Source organism: Zalophus californianus, chromosome 9 (genome assembly GCF_009762305.2).
Source record: "Zalophus californianus isolate mZalCal1 chromosome 9, mZalCal1.pri.v2, whole genome shotgun sequence".
In the NCBI taxonomy this organism is placed as follows: domain Eukaryota; kingdom Metazoa; phylum Chordata; class Mammalia; order Carnivora; family Otariidae; genus Zalophus; species Zalophus californianus.
The window spans coordinates 53,487,067-53,510,601 of NC_045603.1; the positions used below are offsets into that span (position 1 = coordinate 53,487,067).

General features: G+C 36.3%; 1 protein-coding gene across 9 annotated transcripts in view; it reads left to right on the forward strand.

Moving 5' to 3' along the window:
- The window catches only part of TAFA2 (TAFA chemokine like family member 2), a 461,688-nt gene that overhangs the window by 379,827 nt on the left and 58,326 nt on the right, over positions 1 to 23,535 (forward strand). For 8 of the 9 annotated variants that reach the window (XR_003519624.2, XM_027591679.2, XM_035729059.1 and 5 more), the window contains one exon: positions 20,266 to 20,400. The exons of the other annotated variant lie outside the window; for it this stretch is intronic. Coding sequence is in view for 7 of the 8 variants with exons in the window: in XM_027591679.2 (XP_027447480.1) it covers positions 20,266 to 20,400 (135 nt within the window). In the remaining variant the exon portion in view is untranslated. The remainder of the gene's footprint in view (positions 1 to 20,265; positions 20,401 to 23,535) is intronic. 9 annotated transcript variants of the gene reach the window in all.

Sequence of the window (23,535 nt, forward strand, 5' to 3'; positions counted from 1 at the left end):
TCATACTTCCCAAAGCAATCTACAAATTCAATGCAATCTTTATCAAAATACCAGTATTTTTTTCACAGAACTAGAGTAAATAATCTTAAAATCCATTCGGGACTATGAAAGACCCTGAATAGCCAAAGGAGTCTTGAGGAAGAACAAAGCTGGCGGTATCAAGAACCATATTTCAAGCAATAATACAAAGCTATAGTAATCAAAACAGTGTAGTATTGGCACAAAAATAAACACACAGATCAATGAAATCAAATAGAGAGCCCAGAAATCCATGCTTATAATGGTTATTAGTCTACAATAAAGGAAGCAAAAATATACCATGGGGAAGACATTCTCTTCAATAAATAGTGTTTGGAAAACTGAAAAACTACAAGCAAAAGAATGAAACTGGACCACTTTCTTTCACTATTACACAAAAATAAACTCAAATTTGATTAAAGACCTAAATGTGAGCCCCCAAACCATAAAACTCCTAAAATAAAATATAGGACATCAGCCTTAGCAACATTTTTCTGGATATGTCTCATCAGGCAAGGGAAACAAAAACACAAACTAATGGTACTACATTAAACTAAAAAGCTTTGCACAGTGAAGGAAACCATCTATAAAATGAAAAAGCAACTTACCGAATGGGTGAAGAGATTTGCAAGTGATTTATCCAACAAGGGGTTAATATCCAAAATATATAAAGAACTACAACTCAATGCCAAAAACAAACAAACAATCAAATAGTTTGATTAGAAAATGGGTAGGGGCATGGGGTAATGGGTTAGCCCGGTGATGGGTATTAAGGAGGGCACGTATTGCATGGAGCACTAGGTGTTATACGCGAACAATGAATCATGGAATGCTACATCAAAAAAGTTAATTAAAAAAAAATGGGCAAAGGACTTGACTAGACATTTTTCCAAAGAAGACATACAGATGGCCAACAGATACATGAAAATATGCTCATCAGCACTTACCATCGGGGAAATACAAATCAAAACCACAATAAAATATCACCTCACATCAGTCAGAATGGGTAGTATCAAGAAGCCGAGAAATGACAAGTGTTGGCAAGGATGTGAAGAAAAGAGAACCCTCATGCACTGTTTGTGGGAATGTAAATTGGTGCAGCCACTTTGGAAAACAGTATGGAGATTCCTCAAAAATGAAAAATAAAAAAAATCATACTCTCCAGTATTCACCCAAAGAAACAAAAATACTAATTCAAAAAGATAAATGCACCCCTATATTTACAGCCGCCTAATTTACAAAACTGAAGATATGAAAGCAACCTAAGCATCCATCAATAGACAAATGGATAGGGAAAATGTGAGCTACACACACACACACACACACACACACGTGCGCGCGCACACCCAAATATTACTCAGCCATAAAAAAGAATGAAATCTTGCCATTCATGACAACATGGGTGAACCTAGAGGGTATTAGGCTAAGTGAAATAAGTCAGAAAGAGAAAGATACCGTATGATTTCACTTATATGTGGAATCTAGAAAAACAAAACAAATGAACAAATAAAAAAACAGAAAAAGACATAAATACAGAGAACAAACTGGTGGTTGCTGGGGGTGGGGAGGGGTAGGGGGATGTGTAAAACAGGTGAAGGGGATTTAGAAGTACAAACTTCCAGTTACAAAATAATGAAAAAGGGGACAAAAAGCAGAGTATAGGGTATACAGTTAATTATATTGCTATAACTTTGTATTGTGAAAGATGGTAACTACACTTGTCATGGTGAACATTGCAGAATGTATAGAATTGTCAAATCACTGTATTGCACACCTGAAATTAATATAACATATGTCAACTCTACTTCAGTAATTTAAAAAAGCAGGAAGTAGTTGAAGTACTGTTCTTGTCTCTCTCTCTCTCTTAGAGAGGACCAAGGAGAGTGTGCCTGCTGAGCTAATTCGAGTCTCTCTGAATTTGATGTGGTGAGAAGGGGGCAGCATAAACCATATGGCTTTGTTTATAGCAAATTCTTGACAGATATGCTTGTAAATGTTTGGAATTAGTGACAAATGTTTTTGAAGATGGACATAGTATCTTATATGTTAGCAACATTAATAGTGAATGGAACATTTGTGTCTGTTGTTAAATTACTGAAGGCTCATGAAAGAGAAATATGAGTTACACGTTTTTAAATTTGAAGTATGCAAGGCTATTATATTCTAGTCTTGACTTGGATGGAAAACTGTGGAATGGTACTCCAGGTCTCAGAAGTCTTCACATTGTCACTTGAAGATGTTGAGTCTTTTGAGTAGGAAACTTTGAACAAATGCACTGAGTTCAGTACTATCTTTCTTCCTCAAGTTTACTGAGTGAATAAGAGTGTATTTAATAATAATACTTTTCTTGTAGGCTTATTATAAGTATTGAAAGAGTTAATATATATAGGATGCATAATATTACAGTTGGCATTTAGGGAGTGATAAATCTTAGCTATTGTTTTTCTCATTATTCTCGAGTATGTGCCCTTTGTTCTATCTGTGATTTCTAATAGCAAATCTCTTGAGAACTCATTTAGCTAGCCATAAAGGAAGAAGTTATGCTTCATATCTTAAAAATTAATAAACATATTAATTTGAATAAGTCAATGAATGATAGTTATGCATTAAAAAGTTGAGTAAAATCTTAGGAAAAAAAACAATTCTTTTTATGTTCTATTCAAGTATTTATGCCACTATAGAGGTGATTGATATAACACGCATAAGGGAATTTAGACTAATTTTGTTATCCATAAGATGTATAATAACTGACAGAGTTTGTCGCTTTTAATAATAGAAAATTCTTATTTAGTACATATAGATGGAAAGGACCATCATTGCTTAAAGCTGGGCACAAAGTTGGTTGCAGAATCTGAATGCAGTCCACCCTATATGAAATCAGACATTGTTTTGTGTTATTAGACAATGAATTTTATTAGTTTTCCACTGATGATTTCTCTTTTATACTTCCAATTCTATTGCATGATAGACTTACAACTCCAAGGTAGCTTCTCTCCAGTCAGAGCTTCTGAACTAATAGAAATTTGGGCCTTAGAGATGAAATAGTAGGCATACTCAATAGTGAGTCTTGCCAGCCTTTTAATATGTCTTTTATTCTTATCAGTTTGTTTGTCTTACTTATCATTACTTAATCCATAGATAAAACTGTTGGTCATATCTATATTCCATAGGAAGAAGAGTACTATTTTATTCATGCTATCTATTTTTTGGTTAACTTTTTTATTACTATCACTGGACTTGTGAAAAAGAAGTTTCAAAAAATTTTTTGAGGGTAGTTGACACACAAAGTCACATTAGTTTGAGGTGTACAACATAATGCTTTGTTAAGTTTATGCATTATGCTATGCTCACAAGTGTAGCTACCATCAGTCACCATCAATGCTATTATAATACCATTGACTTTATTCCCCATGCTGTACCTTTTATTCCCATGACTTACTCATTCTGTAACCAAAAGGCTGTATCTCCTCCTTTACTTCATCCATTTTGCCTAGAGCCATGTTCCCCTCCCCTTGGCAACCATCAGTACTCTGTATTTACATATCTGATTTGGCTTTTTGTTGTTTTTGTTCATTTGTTTTTGTTTTTAGATTTCATATGCTAAACTGCTGTTAAGAGATTCAAGTTTCAAGGTTCAAGGTATAATTGCTTGCAGTATAGAACACACACAGGAGGTCTCTTTCACTGAAAATATCCAGCCCAGTGGACTCCTGTGAGGCATTCTTCATAATGGACATGTATTACAGTGACCCTTGCTGTCTTACAGTAAGAGGGTGATAGATGGCATCTCATTAACTTTTATCTTTTTGCTCCATGTGGAGTCTAGCTCTGATCCTATAACTTGTAAGTGTTCTCTTGTGGGTCAGCAGAGAACTCTTTTTCCATAGGGTCCTCCTTAGCCTTTCTGAAGCATTTGACATTCTGTGCCAACAGCCTCCTTCTCAAATCTGTCTTCCATTTCTTTCTCTACCTGGCATTATCCTGTTTCTCCTATATCTCTAAACATTCCTTCTCTTTTGCTGCTCCTTCTCCTGCCTTTCTGAAATTCTGCCTTCCTAACCCTTATCATTGCTCATGCCTTCTGTACTCTTAAAATGTCAGAGATTGCACCTTTGTAGCAAATGTCTTCCCATCTCATTTCTCAGGCCAGTCAAGTTCCTGAAAATTTGCCCCCCCTGCTCCCAAGTGTTTGATGAATTTCTCTTCCAGTATTGGCTGTTACCACTAATTCAATATGTTTAGATAAAGCCCTCTCATGTTTTCCTGATTTCAGTTATTGAATCAAAGGTTCTCACCTGCAGCTTCCTCCTAATAAATATAAATTGCATAAATCTGTCAAATTCATCTTCTGAAAGAAGGTTTCAGTTATGCACTTTCTTTCTTCAGCAAATTTTAATTTTGAATACAGAGTACCTGGCCAAGAATATTAGCAGCTTCTTAGGGTTGTAGTGAAGATGGACAAAGACATCAGAGGTACAGGTGACCAACATTATATCTGGCACACAGAATAGCCAATGTATTATTCATGATGATGGTTGATTGATTTTATTAATTATTAATTATTTTTTAATTAATTTATTAATTTTATTAATTCAAGTACACTTTGCTTCTTTTTAAAAAAAATTATTTGAGAGAGAGAGAGAGAGAGCACAAGCAGGGGGAGGGGCAAAGGAAGGGGCAGAGGGAGAAGCAGACTCATTCCCCACTGAGCAGGGAGCCCGATGTTGAGGCTCAATCCCTGCACCTTGGGATCATGACCGGAGCTGAAGGCACATGCCCAACTGACTGAGCCACCCAGGAGCCCCAAATACATTTGCTTCTTAACATTTAAATTAATTCTCTGTCTTCTCAGTTCTCATTTATATAAGAATATCCATTACTTGCTTACAATTCCAAATGGTAGTATTTATTTGTGAGCAATGTAATTTCCTTGGTTTTATGCAATGCTAATCTAGAAGGAATAGAAAGATCCTTTTCCAGAGGGAAAGAGAACTGTACTAGAACCCCCAAACCTCTGCATTTGTTCGGATTCCAACACTTGGGTGAATCACTCTATCTTCTGGATTTTTAATTTTTCACCACTAAATTGGAGATAGAAAGTATTTTTTGATTGTTTGCCTCAGAGAGGTCTGATGAGCTTCAGACAGGGGTCCCACCCAAAAAGAGCCTTGGTTCTGGGCCCTCGGAGGGCTCTCTCCTTTGCCTCAGTTCTCATGCAAACCCCTCTCATCACACATACCAAAACATCCCAAGGTAGGACCAATGTCTTTAATGACAAAGATGACAGAGTCTAAATGCTTGATAACACCTATTATGTGACTTCTTCCTGAAACAGTGAACTAGAAACAAAATATTAATTTGTTACAAGAAGAAAAAAGGGGAACAAACACATGCTGTTAGAATCACAAATGGACTCTATAATACTGTTCTCTGTCCACAAGATATTATTATCTGTCCCATGAGTTTAAAAGTGAAAAGTGCATCTTACACATTTGGTAATAAAGCATATGTGCAAATTTGGTGCCAGTTGTATAGAGATCCATTGGAGTTGAAATGAAGGGAGCTGTGTTTTCTGTCTGCTTTTGTTTCTTGGCTGAAGGCTGTCCTAGGATATGCTGCTGCTTGTTGGGTTCAAACTCTTGACACGGCCCTGTAAGGAAAAATGGAGAATAAACACTGTTGATGTTGGGCATTTCTCCTGAAAGATCACTGAGTCAGTTATCTTGAACAGCATTCTCTAGAGCATTTTAAATATCTCATGTATCCTAGTAGATCTCTGTATCACTGATCTTTAATATCTTTTTATAAGACATTTAACTATACAATACGTAAGTATGACAGAACTTTGCATTTTGGTGGTGGTTCTATTATATGTTGTTCACTCCTTGTCCAGTTTCACTTTATCCTCACTGCACATATATTCTGATTGTCCTATTTCATAGAACCATTATGCCTTAAAAATGTGTCACAGGTACCTAAAGTAGTCAAATTCAAAAAGACAGAAAGTAGAATGGTGTTTGCCAGGGGAGGGGGAAGAGCAGGGTAGTATTTAATGGGTACAGAGTTTTAGTTTAGGAGGATGAAGTTCCAGAGATGGATGGTGGTGCTGGTCGCACACTCAATGCCACTGAACTGTACACATTAAAACAGTAAATTTTACATGTATTTTACCACAATAAAAAAAAAAAGAAACCCATTGTCAAGAGCAGTATTTTTTGAACTGCAAGCCACAATTCATTAGTTGATCCTAACAGCAATTTATTAGGTCATGATCAGCATTTGAACAAAGAAAAGGAAGAGTAGAATGGAAACAAGAAACAACCTATAAACGCATTGCTCATAGTAAGAATAAGTATTGCTCAAACTTCATTTCATGATAATTTACCCAGTCGACACTGGTATGATAATAGCCTGTGTATGGCTGATGTTTTGGTCTCTTTAGTTAATGCCTTACTCTAATAGATTGATGCCTATAACACACTGTTAAGTAGTTGGAAAATCACCTCTCTATGTATTGTGTACTGGATCATGATATAAAATATATTCCTTATTGTGGTTGAGAGTCAAAAAGTTGAAAGACAAAAATTCCAGACTGGAGAAAGTCTAATTGGCAGCAGACTCTTGTATCGACAGGTATAGGGAATCGGTGTCAGCCCGTGCCTGCACCTTTAATTACAGCATTGGCAATAAAGCTTTATCTGTCCCTGTGGCCATGGAGGGGTCCTGATTTTGTGGAATGAGATCACCTATTCAGAGAAACATGCTTTCCCCAGTGCTGAAGCACTGATTGAATAAAATGAGTCCTTGTAAAGCCAGGAGGCTGAAGTCATATGACTGAAAACTGGCCACGTCCTAGAGTGTCTACATGGAGTATTCCATCTGTGGCTTTATGTTTTTTACTTTTTTGGGGGGCGGTTTAAAATGTACTTTTGTGCCCAGCTGAGTCTAGGCCAATTTGCCATTGTAATTTGTATAAACCTTTTCCCGACTCAGCAGATATAAATCCATCCCACTTGCATTGCAACTCATGGGCAGGGTCCTGGGACTACTTGGGGCTTAATTTCACTAGGTCATTAGTGTGTAAACTCCTTAGAGAATTGCTTACATCTGAGTTTTCCTGGATTTTTTTCCAAAGAGGAAAAGTCTTCCTTGACAGATGGCTGTTACTGGTGGCTGGCAGGCAAACTGATGGGTGAGAATTTTTTCCTTTGGCATTGTGCAGTGGAGAGCGCTTGGCAATGTGGATCAGGCAAACCATTTGTTAGCTTTGCTTTTAAAGGCTACTAGAGATGCTGCTGGTGTGTGATTCTGTGTGAATTCTGTTCAACATTCTACATCCAACTGGACTAAATGGGTTAAGTGCTCGGTGGAATCAGCTCCTCTGATGTAACTGGCCTTATATCTATATAGTAAACACTTACCAAGAATTCTTTGAATTCATAACTGCTCTCCCTGGAATTAGAAGTCTGATTGAGAGAGTTCTGTAACAGCTAATTGAAAAAGGTATGATAAAGCATATCCCCTTTACCTGTATTTCTTGCTAGTTGTTAGATATGTTTCTGCATTTTTATTTATGTCAAACTGTGAGGTCAGTAAATTTCAGATTCACAAAGATTCCCTGCCACTTCCCATAATTTGGGAACAAGAAGGTGTTTGACAGAATTGTTCACTGAAGTTAAGACAAGATGAATGAAGCCACCATTTTCTCATCTATTCATCACGAACACAAATAACTGGACTTAAAATTACTAAACACTCATGACTTTTCAAGTCAAAGCATGCTTGTAATAATAACTTTCAAATCTCATTTCTTGATTTTCTTTTTTTCCATTTAAGAAATTCCTTTCTCAGATTATTAGAATAATGTTATAATTCTTTCTTTGTTTTCTTTTTAAAAATCTCTCCTTTCTGCCCCTCCCCATCTTGTTCTAGCTCCCGGTTCCAAGGAACCAGTGATATACTTTCTGTCATTATAAATTAGTTAGAATTTTTCTATAATTTATTATAAATCTGGCTTCTTTTTTTCCCAACATAATTATTTGAGAAGCATTCATATTATTGTTTGTATCAATAGTTCATTTCTTTTTCATTACTCAGTAGTATTATACTACATGGTTACACCACGATTTATTTATTCACCTGCTGATGGCCATTTGTGATTACTGTATGTGTGGATCTGCTATAGACATTTTATTTACAAGTCTTTATACAGACACATGCTTTTATTTCTTTCAGGAAAATACTCCAAGTAGAATGACTGGGTCATATTGTATGTTGAGCCTTCTAAGAAACTGTCAAACTACTTTTCAAAGTAGTTGTTGTATTTTAACATCCTGGGGATGTGTGAGACATCAGTGTCTTCCATTTTGTTCACATTATCACCAATACTTGGTCTAAAGCAATAGTTTTAGCAGTTCTAATAGTGGGTAATGATATTTCATCATGGTTTAGTTTGCATTTCCACAATGACTGCTGATGTTGAACATCCTTTCACATGCACATCCACCACTCATATGTTTTTTTTGTTATTGAAGTGTCCATGTTGCATATGGATGGCCATATTTTCCAATACCATTTGTTAAAAGACTGTCTTTTCCCACTCAATTGCCTTTGCATTTTTGTCAAAAATCAATTGATCATATATATGGGGATCTATTTGTGGACTCTTTATTTTGTTTCACTCACCTATTTGTCTTAACAGTCAGTACTCTACAGTCTTGATTAATGTAGCTCTGTAAGAAATGTTGAGATCAGGAAATACTAGTTCTCCAACTTTGCTTTTCTTTTTCAAAGTCATTTTGAATATTCTGGGTCCTTTTCATTTCTGTAGTAATTTTAGAAGCTGCTTGTAAATTTCTACAAAATCTCCTGCTAGGATTTTAGTATTAATTAGGATTGCAGTGAGTCTAATGATCACTGTGGGGAAAACTGGCATCTTAACAATATTAAGTGTTTTGACACTTGAACAAGAACTATCTCTCCATTGATTTAGATCTTATCTTCTTGCAGAAATGTCTTATAATTTTCAGGGTATAGGTCTTGCAATTTTTTTCCTCAGTTTTATCCCTAAAGTATTTCATAGTTTTGATGCTATTTTAAATGCTGTTAAAAACATTTTCAGTTTTTAATTGTTTATTGCTCATAAATAGAAACACAGTTTATTTTTATATATTAATGTTGAATTCTGTAACCTGGCTAAACTCACTCAGTTCTAGAATCTTCTTTGTAGATTCCATAGGGTTTTTTACATAGCTGATCGTGTTGTCAGCAAATACAGTTTTACTTATTTCTTTCATTCTGGATGCCTTTTATTTCTTTATCTTGTCTGATTGAACTATCCAGAACTTCTAGTAAAATGTTCAGTAGAAGTGGTGAAAATGGGACATCTTTGTCTCGCTACTGATTTTAGGGAGAAAATATTTAGTTTCTCACAGTTGCATATGGTAGTTGTAGGTTTTCTATAAATATCCTTTATCAAGGTTAGGAAGTTGTCTTCTATTACTAATTTGCTGTAAGATTTTGCCATGAATAGGTTAAATGCTTGTTCTATATTTATTGAAATCATTTTTCAGTTTATTAATAGGGCAGATTATATTGATTTTTCAAATGCTAAACCCTGAATTCCCAAAATAAACCCCACTTGGTCATTCTATATTATCATTTTTATATATTGTTAGATTTGTTTTACTAAATTTTTGTTTAGAATTCTTGTTTCTATGTTCATGAAGAACAGTTTTTTATAGTTTTCTTTTTCTAATTAATTTATTTTGATGTAGTGTTCCATGATTCATTGTTCGCATATAACACCCAGTGCTCCATTCAATATGTGCCCTCTTTAATACCCATCACCAGGCTAACCCATCCTCCACCACCTTCCCCTCTAGAACCCTCAGTTTGTTTCTCAGAGCCCATAGTCTTTCATGGCTCGTCTCCTCCTCCGATTTCCCCCCCTTCATTCTTCCCCTCCAGCTATCTTTTTTTTTTTTAACATATAATGTATTATTTGTTTCAGAGGGTATAGGTGTGTGATTCAACAGTCTTACACAATTCACAGCGCTCACCATAGCACATACCCTCCCCAGTGTCTATCACCCAGCCACCCCATCCCTCCCACCCCCCACCACTCGAGCAACATATGATCTCACTGATACAATTTTCTTTTTTATAATGTGTTTGCTGGCCTTGTTACCAGGATAATGAGGGCAGGGCCTCATAGAATGAGTTGAGAAGTGGTCTCCCCTCTTCATTTTTCTAAAAGAGTTTGGCAGTTTTGGTATTATTTCTTCCCTAAATATTTTGTAGAATTAAGTGAAATCATCTAGGCCTAGAGTTCTCATTGCGGGAAGGGTGTTCGCTAAAAATTCAATTTCTTTGATAGATATGGGCTATTTGGGTTATTCAGTTTTTCTTGAGTGAGCTTTGGCAGTTTATATTTTTCAAGGAGTTTTTCCATTTCATGTACATTGTTAAAATTATTGGCACAAAGTTATTTACTTTTCCCCTAATTTTTAATATCTATAAAAACAATAGTGATATCACTTTTCTCATTTTGTTTTGGGTAATTTTCCCCCTCATATTTGTTTCTGATAACCCAGGGTAGAAGTTTATAAATCTTACTGAACTGCTTAAAGAATTAGCTCTTGGTTTTGTTGATATTTTCTATTGTTTTTATATTTTCTGGCTCACTAATTTTAATTCTAATCTTTATTATTTTTTCTCTTCTGCTTACTTTGGTTTTAATTTCCCTTTCTTTTTATAATTCCTTCAGATGGAAGCTGAGGTCATTGATTTGAGATCCTTATTCTTTTATAATATTGGTGCTTTTTGTTATGTTTCCCAGCATCCCATAAATTTTGATAGATTATATTTTCATTTTAAGATTCAGTTAAAAACAAGTTTTATTTGTTTTTTTGATGTTTTCTTTGACCCATGAGTTATTTAGAAATGTATTTTTTTCAAATAATTGGGCAATTTCTAAATAGCTCTCTATTATTGACTTCTAATTTAATTCAGTTGTGGCCAGAAAATATGCTTTGTATGACTTGATTTTTTTTAACTGAAAAAAAAGTTTTACTGAGACATAATTGTCATATAACATTATATTAGTTGCAGCTATACAACATAATGATCTGATATTTATATGTTGTGCAGTGATCACTACAAAGAGTCCAGTCAACTTTCATCTCTATATAGTTACAATTGTTTTTTTGTGATGAGAACTTTAAGATTTACTTTCTTAGTACTTTCAGATATGCAATGCAGTATTACTAACTATAGTCACACAATCTGATTAAAAAGTGAGCAAAGGATCTGAATAGACATTTTTCCAAAGAAGACATACAGAAGGCCAACAGATACCTAAAAAGATGCTCAACATCACTAATCATCCGGGGAATGCACGTCAAGACCACGATGAGATATCACCTCACATGTGTTAGAGTGGCAATTATCAAAAAGATAAGACATAACAAATACTGGAGAGGATGTAGAGAGAAGGGGGGAACCCTTGTGTACCTTTGGTGGGAATGTAAATTGGTATAGCCACTCTGGAGGTTCCTCAAAAAATTTAAAAAATAGAACTATCACATCCAGCAATTCTACTTCTGGGTATTTACATGAAGAAAATGAAAACAATAACTCAAAAATATATATGCACCCCACATTTATTGTGGAATTATTTACAATAGCCAAGATATGGAAATAACCTAAGTTTTCATGAATGGGTAAATAGGTAAAATGTGGTATATACATAGAAAAATGCGATATTTAGCCATTTAAAAAGGGAATGAAATCTTGGCATTTATGACAATGTAGGTGGATCTTGAGGGTATTCTTCTTCTTCTTCTTCTTTTTTTAAAGACTTATTTTATTTATTTGACACAGACAGAGAGAGGGAGAGAGAGAATGCACAAGCAGGGAGAGCCACAGGCAAAGGGAGAAGCAGGCCCCCCGCTGAGCAAGGAGCCTGATGTGGGGCTTGATCCCAGGATTCTGGGATTATGACCTGAGCCGAAGGCAGATGCTTAACCTACTGAGCCACCCTGGCGTCCCAAGGGTATTATTCTAAGTGAATTAATTAAGTCAGACAGAGAAAGACAAAACAATATGATCTCATTCATATGTGGAATCTAAAAACAAAAACAAAAACCAAACTCATATATACAGAGAACAGATTGGTTTTTTATTTTTTTTTAAGTCAGTTTATTCCAGCGTTTTATGTTTACAACAAATTGAGAGGGAGATACAGAGATTTCCATATACTTACTGCCCCCACACTTGCATAGACTCTCCCATTATCAACATTCCCCTGAATGGTATCTTTTCCACCATGGTTAAACACCAACTGACACATCATAATCACCCAAAGTCCATAGTTTACTGTAGGGTTCACTCTTAGTTTTGTACATTTTCTGAGTTGAACGAATATATAATGACATATGTTCATTATATTTTTAGCTAAAAACAGTTTTCATTTTCCCTTTGATATCTTCCTTGCTGCATGAGTTATTTAAAAGTGTGTTACTTTGTTTCCAAATATTTGGGCAATTTCTAGATAGCTCTGCTGTTGACTTCTAATTCAGTTCCATGTGGCCAAATAATATAACTTGATTGTTATATCCTATTGATGAGCTGACTTCTATATCCATGTCCATATTCTTTTTTAATCCCTGTTAATATTCTTTGCACTGAAGTCAGCCTTGTTTGAAATTAATACATCAGGCTTTTTAAAAAGTGTTTGCACAGTATATCTTTTTCCATCCTTTTATTTTGACCTATTTGTGTCTCCATATTTATAGTTGATTTCTTATAGGCAGAAAATAGTTGTGTCTTGTGGTTTTAACTAATCTCATCATCTCTGACTTTCAATTAGAGCACTTAGACTATTTTATTTAATGTTACTATTCATACGGTTAAGTTTAAATCACTGATCTTGCTCTTTGTTTTCTTTGTTCTATCTGTTCTTCATTCTTTTTCTTTTTTCTGACTTCTCTTGGATTAATTTTTATGATTCCCTCGTATCTTATTTGGCTTGTTAACTGTAACTTTTTGTTGCTGCTGTTATTTTAGTGGATGCTTTAGAGTATACAGTGCACATCTTTAACACTCTACCTTCCAGTGATATGATGCTTTATGTGCAGGTTAAAATCTTAAAATAATGTACTTCTGTTTCCCCTTCTTGGTCTCTGTGTATTGCTGTCATACATTTTTACCTCTTCATTTGTTATATATACCTCAAACCTCACTGTTATTATTTTTGTTTAAGAAGTCAACTACCTTTTGAAGACAATTTAATTATCAGAAAAACTTACATATTTTTCACTTAAGACCACATCCAGGATTCTTGTTCCTTTGTATAGATCCATATTCCCATTGGGTAGCCTTTTTCTAATGTCTAAAGGACTTCCTTTAAGATTTCTTGTGGTAAAGCTCTGCTGGTGATGAATTATTTCAACAGCTTTATGTCTAAAGATGTCTTTATTTGGCTTTCAGTTTTAAAAGCTATTTTTGCTGGGTATAGAATTAGGGATTACAGTCTTTATCTTTCAGCCTTGAAAAGATCTTGTGCCACTACTTCTCGTCTTTGTTCCTTTCTACCTAACAAGTATTTTTTCTCTGGCAATTTTTAAGATTTTCTGTTTATAAGGATAATATATTTATAACATTCCTAAATGAAGTTCTTTCATATTTTTTGTGTTTGGATTTGGTGAACTTTTTTGGATCTGTGAGTTTATATATATTTTTATCAACTTTGGGGGATTTTTGTCCATTAGCTCTTATAAATATTATAAATATAATATTTTTTCTATACCCCAATAACTCTCCTTTCTTTCAGAAACCCCAATTACACATACCTTACACCCACAAGTCACTGACCTTCTGTTTGTTTTTTAGTCCTTTTCTTCTCTGTTTTATTTTGGATATCTTCAGTTACTATGTCTTCATAATTACTGATATTTTTTTCTATAATGTGTAAATCACCATTAATCCTATCCAGTGTATTGTTTCATCCTCAGACTTTGTAGTTTTCCTATCTCAGAGTTCAATTTAGATTTTGTTTATATTTTCTTTTTCTCTATGTAATGTGTTCAATTTTTCCCCCTAACCTCTTGAACATATTGGAATGAGGGTAATAATAGCTGATTTACGGTTTATCTGCTTATTCTAATATTTCTGTCAATTCTGGATCAGTTTTAGTTTTAGTTTTTTTTATTATAGATTGTATTTTCCTGTTTCTTGGAATGTCTGGTAATTTTTGACTGGATGGCAATCTTGTGAATTTTACCTCTTTTCAGAGCTGGATTTTTAAATTATCATAAATATTATTCTGGGACACAGTTAAATTGCTTGGAAATAGTTTTGTTCTTTCTGGGTCTTGCTTTTAAGATTAGGAAGGCAGGACCAGAACAGTATTTAATCTAGAACTAATCAGCCCCTACTACTGAGGCAAGACCTTGTACTCTATTCAGTGCTTGAAGAATTACAATGTTTTCTAGTCTGGCAATTGAAACCAGACACTATTCGCAGTCCTGTGTGATCTCTGGCTACTGTTTCCTTTAATCCTTTTTTTTTTTTTTAATAGATTTTATTTTTTAAAGAAGTTTTAGGTTCACAGCAAAATTGAGTGGAAAGCACAAAATTCTCATATACCCACTCTCCCCACACATGCACAGCCTCTCCCACCACAGTCAATGAACCTACAATGACACATCATCATCACCCAAGTCCATAGTTTACATGAGGATTCACTCATTGTGTTATGCATTCTATGGGTTTTAACACATGTATAATAGCATGTACCTACCATTATAGTATCTATCATACAGAATAGTTTCTAAAAATTCTCATTGCTCCACCTATTTATCTCTCCCTCCCTACGAATCCCTGGCAACCACTAGTCTTTGTACTGTCTCCACAGTTTTGCCTTTTCTAGAATATCATATAGTTGGATTGGGTGTTTCTTCCCCTTGCCTCAGAGTTTCCTCAGAAGCATGTGGTGATCAGTACTCTGCTGAATACTCAAGTGCTCTCTCTGTACAACTTGTGCTCCCGGCTAAACTACTCTGTGAATTCTAGCTGCTTTTTTCTCACAACTCCATCTCCTCAACTCAGGGCGTCAGCCAAGCCCCATCTGGGTTTCTCCTCCCTAGTTTGGTTTTTTTGTCTTTTAACTTCAAGATTTCATTCTGAATGAGATTTTCCTAGGGATTAAACTATTCCTAGAATGGGAATTAGTTTCCTTTGAAGCAAGAGTGAAACTTTAGTTCTTTGGTCACCTAAAAATTTTTAGGTAACTTTAAATATGCCACAGTAGCATCAGGCTTATAACAAATACCTGGCCATTTAGTAAATGAATCAATCCTTTTCAATTGTGTAAAACTAGGATTTGGCACCTGAAGACCTCAGTTTCCGTCCTGGCTCTATGACTTATAAACAATAGGACTTTGAACAAATTGCTAAACCTCTCTAAGCCTCAGTTTCTAAAAGTGTAAAGTGTGCCAGGCTTTCCTTGCCTATGCCTCTATGTAGTTATGAAGTTTATACGAGATAACAGAAATAAGAGAAGAAATGTATTTTGCTATTCTGGACTCTTTGTAAAGTTAATTGTTTTTTTTAGGGTATCAGTTGAGGAAAAGGATCTCATTTACATCACAATATGAAAAAGTACTCAATCATTACAAATCAATTACATATGAGTGACTGTTGCAGAGGCTTAGAGATGAAAGTTACCCTTATGTGTGCTTTTTATCTCTGTGCTAGAAGAGCAAGTCCTGATAATATGATCTATATTTCTTGTAACTTGAAAAAGTATCTTTAAGACTTCAATCCTCTTATAAACAATATATTTTGGTAAAGCACTTATTTCTTCTTTTGTCCTCAATTTTTGATTTTCTCACATGTCCAATATCTCCTCTAATTGATAGTTATATCCTATTTCCAATATTTCTTACATAGGATTTTGAGAGAAATCATGTATGTGTATATAAGGCATTCATTTTTCACCTGTCTCTGAGTCAATAAACAATATAATGCAAATTTGCTCATATACTAAAAGTGCAGAGATATTATACTCCAAATTCTTACAGAAAGTTCAAGGCATGATTGGTACCTTTTATAGTTACAGTTTTTTTTTTATGCCAACAAGTAGAAATAATCTGGGCTTTGGTATCATAGAAAAGCTACACTATAGTAAAATGTTCATTTCCTTTGATTCTTTCCTTAAGAATCACAAAATGAAATTTAAAAAGGAAAGATAAAATCAAATAATTAAAAATGACAGAATTTAAGACTAAATATGTAAAGCTTCCCTTTTATTACATAAATTTAAAATACAATTTTTTGAAAAATGGGAGAAGATATTACAAGACATACTGAACCCCCCCATTTAGTTTAATTAGAGTTAATGATACACTCACACATAACTTTGTTGTCTTTTGATGACAAAAAATTCTTGAACACTCCAAACTTTCATCTCTAGCATATTCTCTCTCTCTGTACTGGACTGTGAGAAATTCTCTCCATAAATTTTCTTCCCAAACTGTGGTTTGGAACCACTTCCATGAAGATAACATTGTGGCAGTGAAACTCAGCAGTTAAAACCTGAAGCTAGAAAGCGTTCTTCTTATTTCTGATCTGAGACACTATGAGGACCAGGGATGAGTCATGCCTCACCCCTTTCTGAGGAGGCTTCTTTTATAGCTCTCAATATACTTGGCAGTTTTTTGTTATGCTGATTACTGTTTGAGCAAGAAAAATAACTTCTGAGACCTTCCCCAGTCACCTAAGCTTCATGACTTAAAGTAGCAGGGAGTTTCTGCTAAGCACTGAATGCTTGTGTCCTCCCTCTCTCCTCCCACAAATTCATATATTGAAGCTCCTAGTCCCCAGTGTGGTGGTATTAGGAGATGGTATTAGAAGGCCTTTGGGAGGTATTAGGTCATGAATGCAGGGCCCTGATGAATGGGATTGTGCTCATACTATAAGAGACATGAGACAGAGGACTTCTCTCAGCCACTTGAGGATACAGTGAGAAGTCAGGTGTCTACAAACAGGGAAGTGAGCTCTCACCAGATACCAGACCTGCCTCTGGAAGTGTGAGAAGTATCTGTTGCTTAGGCCAGCTGGTCCATGATCTTCTTGCTATAGCAGACCAAAGTAAGACATCCTCCTGAGTCTCTTACTCAATATCCTTTTCCCTCTTCGCTTTCGTATCTCTCTATGGGGTGTGCTTATTTCCAAACTATCTAAAAGAATTAGATTATGACCTTTCCTTTTCCTATATTCCCTCTCTTTTCCAGAGAAGGACTCAGTCTCACAGGAGAAAGCATGACCACCCAAACAAACCTGGTTTCATAAAGGAGCCATCCTGTTTGTATGCTTCTGACTTCCATTTAGTTTTCCACTTCTGCATGATCTGAAGTTGATTGTCTTGGGTTATTTTAGTAAATATACCAGTATATGAATCTCCTCTGACTAAATGAACTGTTAATACAAGCCTTGAAATGGAACATTAAGCTATATAAATATATAAAAGACATGCTTCTTTCCCTCCTTAATGGCACTGAATTTTCTTTAGAAAATATAAATATAGGGTGTTGAATTTTGCAGTTTTAATGAGGTCTTGTTCATTTTGTCTTAGGACTGAATTCTCAGTGAATTAGATTTAAAAGAATTTAAAATACTAGCCGTCTATTTCTTTACTAGTTTAAAGAGCAGGTCCTCCTGACCCCTTCCCTTTTTGGAAGTCGTTTTCTGTTACCGAAGTACGTAATATCATGCCTGGGATAAGGAAGTGAAGAACAATGTTGTTGACTTCCTGTCTGGCATATGCTTAGTGTTCATTAATTTTAATTCAGTAGATGTTTATTGAACACCTACTCTGTGCCAAATTCAAGAAATCTCAGTCTTAGAGGAAGCGAGTTCTTACAATACAGTTTGCTATCTGCCTGAGCACATGGGTCGGGACAAAAGAGGAGTTGTCACAAGTTCTTAATTTTATTACCAGAAATAAACTTGATTCTGTCATGTATAATTAGACATGTGAAATCAAAGCGTATTCACATGAACTTGTCTTAATCAAAATAGGGAAGCATTATTCAACAATTCTCTGTAAAGTGAATACTAATTTCTGTATTCCTTACAATATCCCTTTCTGGCTTTGTTTTCACATTTCTGATTGATCTTTTGTGGGCTCCAAGCACTTCAGACTGCCTTGCCTGGGGCTGTCCATCAGGTAGTTAATGATCTGTAAGCAGTATTTTATGTAAGTAGTTTTCAAACAACTTACTGACCCTTTGATGTAAAAGTATATTGAAAACTAAATATGTAAAGTATTTTAACATGAATTCCCCCAAAATAAATGTTTTCCTCAAGCTTTAAGATTAAATTCTTAAACTTCCTAGAAAAAAATTATATGTCAGCTGTGCTCTTCATTATGAGAAAATGAAAGAGCTCTTTGGAATGTTCCTAGGGGAAGCAGATTTCAAGACTTTGCTAAATATCTTAAATAGGAAATAAATACATTTACTTCACCTAAGCTCATAAATACTGCATCACATACAATGGCAACTTTAGTTGAAACCTCTTCTAAAGAGTTTCTGAATTACAGAGGAGCTTGAAACCTGATTAAATAAAAAAAGGATGAAGAAATCTTTGCAAGCTTATTTTTTTAGGCCTAGAATTAAACTTACACCTTTGGGCTCAAATATTTAATTGGAAATGTAGACATTTTTAACAGTCATTTACACCACTATGTATAACACACAATTCCTCTTGGTCTCAAATTCCCTGTTTCCTAAGGGCTATCCCAGTTCAAGAGGTATGAGAAAAAATCCAAAGACACGGAAGAATTTTATGAGCTTCACTGGTTGGTGAATGGCATGAAATCTCAAATTTGCATTTTTACTTCTTTTATTAGCAACTATACCTATGCAAAAGTAAAAATTGCTGGTCTTCTTGATTTTTAATTATAATTACTGTTAGCTCAATTACTTTGTTGGTTGTAGGTTATTTAGTAAAATCTTTTGTTTTTTTTGGAATCAATATATAATTGTGTTACATTTTTCCTAAAAGCTTTATTAATGACTTTAAAATACATATTTGTGGTTTCTTTTTTTTTATAAAGATTTTACTTATTTATTTTGACAGAGAGAGAGAGAGACAGTGAGAGAGGGAACACAAGCAGGGGGAGTGGGAGAGGGAGAAGCAGGCTTCTCGCGGAGCAGGGAGCCCGATGCGGGGCTCGACCCCAGGACCCTGGGATCATAACCTGAGCCGAAGGCAGACGCTTAACGACTGAGCCACTCAGGTGCCCTTGTGGTTTATTTCTAACATTCTTTTTTTTTAATTTTATTTTATTATATTAGTCACCATACAATACACCATTAGTTTTTGATGTGGTGTTCCACGCTTCATTGTTTTCGTGTAACACCCAGTGCTCCATGCAGTCTAACGTTCTTATCACTGAGGGCTTTTTATTTATTTATTTTTTCAAAATAGCAATATATGGAATGGAGGGGGATTGGTAATTCTTGCCTTGACTAAGGCTAGGATGTGTGTGTATGTATGGACACAGGCACACACACGCACACACATGTACATGCGCACACACACACACAAACTTGACGCATGCCCTAGAAAGAAAAGCAGAAAAACAATGTCAGATTTCAAGTACAGTGATATTCTAAAATCTAAGCTACTTTACAAGAAGTCAGAAGCGTTTAATAAAACAAACCCCGAACATCTTCATTAATCAAGCCAAGTGTGGCTGCCTGTGTTTGCAGCTGCATGACAAAAATACCTCAGCCCCCAACATCTTTTTATCCTAACCCAGTTGGAGGTAGATGAGGCACTCTAGGCAAAGCTGTATATCCTGTGAAATTTCTTTGCCCTCATTTTCTGCCTTTTTTCCTCCTCTGCACCTCCTCCCCCGACCCCCTTGTCTTTCATTCTTCTCAGGCTTCCTGCTTCTCAATCCAAACAGGAAAGACTCTCCTAATGACCCATTTACCTGTTGATTGGCTGATTACACCACCACTAAAACGCCTTCACACTGAAGCATTACCTCAACCAGACTTTTATCGCCCATCGTAGGAGAGGCTGATTCCTTGTTAGAAAAATTTTGTTTTCCTTTGCGAACTGGTGAAGAGATTGTTTTTGGGGAGTAAGGTAGGAGGAGGCTCTTTGGAGCTCCTGAAATCACCGTTGTCGTAGTCAAGCAAATTAATTTAGAGTTTATGATGTTTTCAGCTGTCCAAGCAGATGCTCTACAGAAAGCCCCCACAGAAGAAAAACTCCACTGGACACTTGGTGAAAATGGCAAGGAAGACTTTATTCAAGACTATGGCGAAAGGGTGGAAAGACTGAACTCTACTGAAATAAAAGGCAGGAGGATTTTTAAACACTGGGTGAATTAGTGGAAAAGTATTAGAGGACATGGTGGGGAGATTGGTCAATGTGATTATCTGTGGTCACCTGTGTTTGTTAATTGGTGAATATCAAAGTTAGGCTCCTACCCTCTCATGGAGACTGGGAGACAGAGGCTCTATCTTCCTTGATGATTACATTTCAAAGGGGGATGGCTCCAGGGTCCTTGAGGAAAATGTTATTGGGTTGTTAAATGGGCAAGACTCTGGGAGAAGATTTATATCTCAAAGGGGCAGAGAAAGAATCTACAATTGTGTGTTTTCTAAAATAAGTGCTATAAGAAAAGGGAGGTCAGAGGCACATAGTCTGGGCAAAGCCTGTCTCACGCTTAGTGAAGCTGAAGAGAACCTTAAGTCTGTCTTGGTCATCCACTTTCCACACTCTTCCCCTCTGTAACTCCACCTCCAAGATCTCCAGCCCCCTGAAGAACACTGTGAAGTGTCTGGTTCTTACTGAAATTGACTGAAGTTGACCTGATATCTCCGCATTATTAGCTTCTTCCCTTTGTGATACAGGTCCTGCCCTAGCAGAGGTATGCCTGTTGGCATTTATCCTACCTCAGAACCTTGTGTACCTTCTCTCCTGGTTTTAATCTAAGCTCTGCCATCTGTTCCATATGCCCTCTGGCTTGGAATCACATACATTATGTTCTGGGATACTTGACATTGTTTTCATTTGCATTTAATGATTTGACATATTGTAACTTTCTGCATTTGATATCCTCAAACACACCTCTAAGCATAATGTTATTTATACTTCTGGTTATAAGGTTTTGTCTCAAATCAACATAATATCGGGCTGCATTCCCTTCATTAATAGAGATGTTATCATATTGGGGATTAGTATCTATAGTCACAAAATAAAGGAAAAGGGGACCTCAAGAGATGCAGAGCAAGAGGAAACCACTTGTGTTGTATCTGGAAAGCATCAAGCCCAGCAGATACAATCTAGGCTTTTCAGAGAAAGCATGTGGCTGATTTTTCAGAGTACAAGACCCCTGTGTCCATGTAGGAAAACCTGTTCCATACCAATTGATTTTATTTATTTTATTTTTTTAAAGATTTTATTTATTTATTCACGAGAGAGAGAGAGAGAGAGAGAAGCAGAGGGAGAAGCAGGCTCCCCGCTGAGCAGGGAGCCCTATGCGGGACTCGATCCCAGGACCCTGGGATCATGACCTGAGCCGAAGGCAGACGCTTAACCATCTGAGCCACCCAGGCACCCTATACCAATTGATTTGGTATCAAAAGTCTCTCCTAGGATTTTAGTCTCCCCCTATCCCCAGTGGGAAAGTTCATAGGACATAATGATGCACAGTAGCACACTTTCAAAAGCCTGGGTGTGTAGCCTAGAATAAGACCATAGTTAGCAAGGGCAAGCTTTAGCAGAACAGTTCAGGGGGAACATTGGCAGTGATTTTATGTTCCAGTTTGCATCCAGACAGCTTCGGTTAACACCTATTATTCCAACATAATCATTAATAGCAAATCCATTTACTTTCAAAAGTGTCCCGATTTGGATAATAAATTATATGGTCACTTGAGCTTGGTCACTCTGAGCACTGATCCCTTCTGAGGGCCCTCTCCCAGTGTGTAGTGAAGGTGTACCTCCTTATTCAATCTAGCTTTCAGATGTGCTGTTGGATTAAATTACCTCGTTCTCTGCGTGTTTGTCTCAGTCACACACATACACACACACCCCCACATGTGCACACCACTACTCCAAGGGAAAAATGTGTTTTTTAGACTGACTACATTTTAAGCTTAATTTAAGAAGAAAAATGTTGTCTTAAATACAACTTGATATGTAAACGTCCCTGTTCACTGTGAACACAGAGCTTCACATAAGGATGCAAGGCACAGTTCATTCTCCAATGGAGCTCACTGCTTTGTGTTCTCCAAAAACAGAGATGTGGTGGTGACCTTTTATTACAGAAAAATTGGCCAAAGCTTTGAAAACATAACTTTCCTTTTTTTTTTCCCCTCCTTTTTAACTGATCACATTTTAAAGCCAGTTATCCTCTCCCACCAGTCTCTGTAAGCAAAAGGTAACCCGTAAAATGATTTATTTTCCTTTCTTGGTCAGCAGCAAATTCCCAGAGGCAGACAGGGCATGGATGGTGATACAGGAGGGTTATTCTTCTAGTTACAAGTGGACTTTGGTATTCACATTTCCCAAAAGTAGGAACTGAAGCTTAGAGCAATTACCTAATTTGTTCAACAGACAGCTAAGAAGCAAGAAGACTGAGGCTCAAATCCGGCTTGATCTAATTCCACAGCCTGTGTCCTGAACCAGTCCCCTCCCTATACCACCATCCACCATCATGGCTTGTTTAATGTTTGTCTTCTCTGGGAGGGCAGGGATCTTGGCTTTCCTGTGTTTAGCGTACCACAGGTGTTTGATAAGTATATGAATGATTGAATCATACATGAGAAGGAAAGGGAATAAGAATGAAAGCTGGAGTTGGTGGGAGGCACGGACGTGAAAGACAAGGTCAAGGATGGTGGCAAGTGTCCGTGTGTGTTCACAAGGCATCAGGAGGACACTCACTAAGAGCCCTGGATGAGAACCGTCCAGCCCTGGAGGATGGATATAATGAGGTAATAAGGTCCGTGAATGAGGGGTTTGGTGGTAGAACGGTTTGACACTTTTTCTGAATAGTTTCCTTGCCCCTTAGAGACAGTGCAGGGCAGTGGTCAAGGTATGAGCTTCAAATTGAGTTAACCCTAAGGTTGAGCCCTTTAAAAATATCTCCTCAAGTCTAGTACAGAGGTAACCATTTTACATTCGGGATCTCATTTCATCCTCCCAACAGTTTTATGAGGTAGATACTGCTATTCCTTTTTTATGACTGAATCACCTGAGACTTTGGAGTGAAATAACTTGAGCAAAATCACGCATAATAGGTCAGTTTTCCAGTTTGGGTCTGTCTGACCCTAGAGAATGAGCTCTCTCAGTTGTCTTTTTCCTCCCGGGGTACTTCATGAAAATGTTGTAACCCCCGAGGTAAGAAGTTACCACCAATACCAGTGTCCCCCTCGCTCCTACTTCTCCAAACGCTGTTAGGCAAAATGTCATTTCTATCAGTAGCAA